This window comes from Cryptomeria japonica, chromosome 11 (assembly GCF_030272615.1).
Source record: "Cryptomeria japonica chromosome 11, Sugi_1.0, whole genome shotgun sequence".
Classification (NCBI taxonomy): domain Eukaryota; kingdom Viridiplantae; phylum Streptophyta; class Pinopsida; order Cupressales; family Cupressaceae; genus Cryptomeria; species Cryptomeria japonica.
The window spans coordinates 418220423-418226422 of record NC_081415.1 but is presented as its reverse complement, the minus strand read 5'-3'; the positions used below and the strand labels follow the sequence as shown (position 1 = coordinate 418226422).

Here is a 6000-nt window from a genome sequence, read left to right as displayed (position 1 = left end):
AATTTTGTTACTATATTAATATTTATAAATACGGAAAGCTATTTTTGATATAATCTTAATTTATTTTAAGTAATTAAATTATAAAAACACCTTGGAATTGATAATTAAAAGTACGGCAACAAATATATATTACAAATATCTTTAACCTTATTAATTACTTTTTTATATAACTTAAAAGTAATTTTGTTACTCTATTAGCATTTGTAAATATGAGAAAATGTTTTTGAAATAAATCATTAAATTATAGAAACATAAAAAAAGCACTTACTTGAATTAATAAATTAAGAAAATATTTAATTGAATCAGATTGAATAAACTTATTTAATTTAAAACTATGGAATCCAAAACATAAAAAAGGCTATTAGGCAAGGGTCCCATGGGGGCTTAAGCTTACATTTTTAAGGAAGAGGAGGTTCCATGGAGAATTTTTTGGCTATGGGATTATTTGGAATCTTTTCCTACAAAATAGAAACTCCCACTTTTTAGGGTTGTATGTTTGAGCAATGAAAATGGGGTGGGGGCCGTGGGGTTAGAAATTGTCCCACATGCTTAGGAATATTATTTGCCACTTGTTGATCATCTGATGATTCCCATAAAAAAAAGATGAATCCCGCCAAAAAAATTTAGGGGGAAAATGAAATTTATTTACTTATTTTTGAGTTGAACTGCACTACAAATTTCAAGGAATCACCAAATTCCTTAAATTTAGGAGCTTAATCTTTTAAGCTAAACTACATTACAAAATTCATGGGATCACTGACTTTAAAGTATTCCTAAAAAATCTCAACAACTTCAACTCTATTTTTAAGGAAGCCCCTCCATGACACCCCTGACCCCAACCTTAGTTTAGAGTTTGACTTAGAATTGAATTAATTATTTTATTGAACTCAAAACATAGAAACATAAAAAATCCAATTTGGAATATAGAAACATCTCTAATTTCATTAATTACTTTTATATAACTACTTATTTAATCTAAAACTATGAAATCTACAAAGGAAAAAAAGGCTATTAGCTTAGAGTTAAAAAAGGCTATTAATTTAGATAGATTGAGAAAATCTTAGTGAATTTTATTGAGCCATATTCAAGATACTTAGAACCATAAAAGTGTACAAATAGGATATTGAATATATTCTTAAATGAGATACTCAAAAAACATTAAGTCATTCTTTTTTAGTATGAAAAATAATAAAGACACAAACATGTAAAAAGAAGATGTGTATTTTTGCATAATTGCTTTATTCATTTATTTTGACATGAAATATAGAGGTAAAAAAGTGTTTTGAGAAAATATGTGAGCCTCATGCACTACATTGACCTTTTAAATTACTAAATAACCATGTTCAAAATCAAACATGCATGCACTTGTTTTAATAAATTTAACATGTATACACTCATTTTTATTTTATAAAGAAATAGATTAGTACCTACATGCAATTGATTTGACTTGCAAAACCAGTCATATACTTTAGACTCAAAAGGGTTTCATCCAAGGAAAGTATGAATACTTAGAGCGATTTGGAAACATCTTATAAAAAACCATAAGATTCCGTAAAACATATTCTATTATAGTTAGGAATATTGAAGCTTGAAAACACATAAAATATTTTTTTGCAAGCATTGTTACTTGAGCGGAATCCACTAGCAGTTCATAGAGACACCATCTTTAACTTCATAATATAACAATTGCATCTAAGTTCAAATTATTTAAAACTTGAAATAAAAAATATAAAGAACACAATCTTCACCCTTGTCACCATCACTGAATAGATAACTAATGAAACCAAATTTAACATATCCTAAATGTAAATAATAGTTATTGTGATCTATCTTGTAAGCTCATCAAAGAAGGGAGGGTTTCACTACATCAACACTATGCACATGAGCACCATTCAATGTACCTCACTTATTGTTTGTTTCAATGTGCATCACTTATTGTTTGTGCTTCAATAAAAAATTGCTCTCAGAAAAACATATACCCAATTTTCCAAATCATGAACATGTTTATAGGTAAAAAGAGGACGAGAAAGGAAATCCACAATGGAAGGAAAGTTTCTATTTTTAATTGGATGAGAAGAAATCACCACTCTTATCTTTTTTTTTTTTTTAATGACACAATAAGAAAGTTGTCTCTATTTAAAAAAAAAAAATTCTTCATATCAAAGCTATAAGATTTCCACAATCCATTCAAATTTTCTATGTAGCTTCTAGATTAGATCGTGTGAGCAATTTTCAACCATCAACGTTTCGAATCACACTCCGTGATTCATCATCTTTCAACTCCTTATGCTCTCTTGCATCCTGATGATGAATCACAAAGTGTGATTCAAAACGTTGATGGTTAAAAATTGCTCACACAATCTAATCTAGAAGCTACATAGAACATTCTTCATATGTTTTGCATTTTTGAGTATAATACGCCTCTCAACGCAATAAAAAAAATATTGCAAAAAATAATTCATTTCATTGTAAGGATATGATTGAATGAGTTAAAAGAACAACGTATAGTGTGCATGGTATTAAAGAAAATGAAGTCATTGCAACAGAGGAAGCAACAAAGAATTGCCATGCAACAAGTGACAAACTAGTTGAATTTTCCTATTACCTCAAGAAATTGTTCTACCATGAATATTATGGAGACGCTGACACTAGTGGAATATAAAATATACACCAAATGAATAATCATATATGAAACATGATAACATTTATTTATATTATGATCGTCCTACATTTTATTTTGTCAATGTGTTAGAAGTCATGAATTATCTTTTGTATTTTCTATTCTTTATTTTACCCTTCTCATACATTATTATTATTTTTAAATTTTAAAAATTGAATAATCTATTAAACAATTTTTTTTTATTATTTAATAAAAATAAATAATATATATATATATATAGTCATATTTCTAGAAATTGGACTTATCATAACATGTGCATTTTTCGACCTTACTCTCTCTTACAACGTAGGAATAATGACAGGGGTTTAGAATAACACCAGCATTTGGTCCGGGAACAAAATTATGAGGTGGCAGGCAGGCCCATGTATAAAAAACCCAATTTAATAAAAACAAAGAGGCCCTCGGTATAAAAGGAGTATAATTATCCGCCGTAATTTACAAGTAAAACCCTAAACGAGAAGGCTGCCTTTTCCCTCTCTTAAAAAGCCCAAATGTGGGTTACACTTAAAACCCCTTGACTTGCTTTCAAGCTGAGAAGCGCGGCAATTGAACATAAATGAAAGTTTTTTGTCTGTGAAGGGTTTAAAGACAATGGCAGCAGCTCTCAGATGCTTTCGCCGCTTTCTTACTGAAGATGCGCTGACCTCAGCTTCCTCGTCTCGCGTTTTATGGAAGCCATTAATTGCCGAGGTTTTTATTCATGCTTTCATGTCTTTTGCACTTGCTGGTAATCGGTAGCATCTCCTCTGTTCGTCATTTTAACTCTGTTTTTTATGTTCTACAACTGCGGGACTTGGTTTCCTTTTTTATAAAACTAGAGAGTTTTACATATTCGTACATGTCTAAGAACTCTCTAACCGCACCTTCACAACTACCCCGACATTGGAGAAGTAATTTAAATTCTTTTTTTGATTAAGAATGAAGGGCGTTTTGTATTATTTTACATAGCTTTATATGTCGATAAGTACCATGCATGTTGATTAGCATGAGTACAATGTTGCATAACCGGGTCTGTATAAAAGGGTGTTGGGAACGGTAGACACTCCCAACCTTAGGGAGAATCGAGTCGTTCATCAGTGGCAGGGCACTTCAATGGCAAAAGTAAGGTCCTAAGTTTGATTCTTGACTAGTTGATAGAAAGTTAATAGCGGTAGTTGTTATATTCTAGTAATGTGCCCAAGGTTAGGGAAAATTAAGAATCGTGACTGGGATTTTATCTACATTGATATCTGCTTAAGTTAGTAATGTCTGACTATCATAGTCAAGTTGGAACACTATCCTTGGATATTGTTCCAAAGTTTATTTTCAATAGCTAGTGGAATTTAGTGCTTTGGCCCAGGTGGATTGCCAAGGTTTGCTTCGCTCCAAAGTTTTGTTGTGAGGTTGAAGCCTGGCGGAACAAAATTTGAACAATAGTTAAGGTGAATGGAAAAATTAATCTCCTTCGCTTGCACATATATAAAGGGAGTATTTTTAAAGCTATATCGGTTTCTGGATTAGCCATGCCTTTCTATTTTTAAGTAACGTAAAACTAATGTTCAAGTTAGAATTTGTTCTAAATAGTTGAGGCTATATGTATTGTTATTATGTCTTTCTTCTTAGAGTGTTTTTTTATTAGCAACTGCCAAAGTAACTATTTGTTTGTTTGTAACCTTTGGAGTTAGTGTACAATTTTTCGCACACCTTGGTGCTATGCTCATCCCATAATTTTATAGAAATGTTCTAAAATTAAGCTCATTTTATGCTACAATATTACGCTTTCTAGGCCTGTGGATGGTGAGACACCCTTTTTCTATTTGAAATTTTATGTAGGGATCATTGTGAGGTCTTAGTTTCCTTTAATTTTTGTGAAGAGATAAGGATTTCTTTATCAAAAATAGTTTTTAATGAATATAGCAATCAATTAACATAATTTAGAGGGTAATAGAATTTGAAAACCGGGAAATAAACAGAAATGTAAATACTTAGTTGATTTTGATAGTTGATAGATAGCTGTCCACTTTTTTGATCACAACTTTTGAATTATAATTATTTGTAACTTAGAATTGCAACTAATTTTATGTGTTGGAACATAGTTCTAGAATATTTAAAGGTAAAATGTTGTCTCAAGAGAGTGTGGGTTTCAAAATTTGCAATGCATTTGTGGGAAACTTCTCCATTGTGAAGGTCAACATGCAGCCTTCCCTCCTATCAAAATCCTATCAAAATTGGAATTTAGAATTGTTACTTATTGGGCTTTATCCATAAATCTTAATGTTTCCATGAATCCTAATCTCTCTCTTAGGAAAGCTATTATTTAGACATGTCGAGAACCTAATTGGTTTAAATTGAATTTTGATGGGATTGTGAAGGGGAGCTTAGATAAGGCTAGAAGTGGGGTTGTCATGGAACAACATGGGGGTTTGTATTGGTGTATGAGGGAATCATGAGAGTTCAAAATAATCACGTTGTTGAATCTAGAGTTGCTTTTTGGGGAATACATCTAAGTAAAGATATTGAGGTGCCTCTCATCTTGTCCTTGAAGTCGAGTCTTTTAACATTGTTAAATGCCTTAGAATAGACAATTAAGAACATTATGGTGGATGCCTTGGAAATCCTAAAGGGCTTCAAAGGAGTTAAACTTTGTCATAGCTATTGGGGGGGAAATAAATTGGTTAACAGATTGGTAAGTATTAGAGTTGGGGAAGTCGGTCTTATGAGATGGGGGAACTTGGATCCTACCCAATGAAATTGTTTAGGGCCTAGGTGATGAGGCCTCTTAAACTCCCTCTTTCTTATTTATGTATATGGGATTCTCCATCATTTCTATAGTTTCTCTTGTATCATTTTGATTGAAATGCTATTCTTAGTTGAATTCTCTAATGGATTTATTATTATAGCGTTGCCAATCATTGCTCTTTATCATCTAGAGCATATCGTTTCTTTTAATCGTGTCTTTTCATCATTTTCTCCCAATGTCCTCACTTTGACTTGGTCTCTACCAAGTGTAGTTCAAAGTTGAGGGTTTTCAATCTTGTGCTTTTGCTTTGTCTTCTAGCTGCCATTTATCTAGAGGGATTTTCTCATCTTTTATTTTAGTGTCATGGGAGTAGATAGGCGAGAATTGAGCACTTGTCATGTGATGTGATCAAGAACAAAGCCACCATTTGGCACATTTTGTGAAGGGACAATCTTACTATCTTCGTGGAGTGAACTAACCAATGGGTATGACCTTTTTCTCTCTAGGGAATTTTGGTGCAGGAGCACCCAGGCCAACCTACAAAACCATGAAGACAATGAAGATACCAGGAAGGTTTTATGAAGCAAATCAAGTTGATTGG

The 6000-nt window shown here is 32.0% G+C and overlaps 1 protein-coding gene across 1 annotated transcript in view; it reads left to right on the top strand.

The window, feature by feature from the left end:
* Positions 1-3080: 3080 nt before the first annotated feature.
* LOC131073617 (uncharacterized) overlaps positions 3081-6000 on the top strand; it is a 57658-nt gene continuing 54738 nt past the window's right edge. Inside the window, exon 1 of the mRNA XM_058010094.2 lies at positions 3081-3370. Within this exon, the coding sequence (XP_057866077.2) occupies positions 3272-3370 (99 nt within the window). The 5' untranslated portion in view covers positions 3081-3271. The remainder of the gene's footprint in view (positions 3371-6000) is intronic.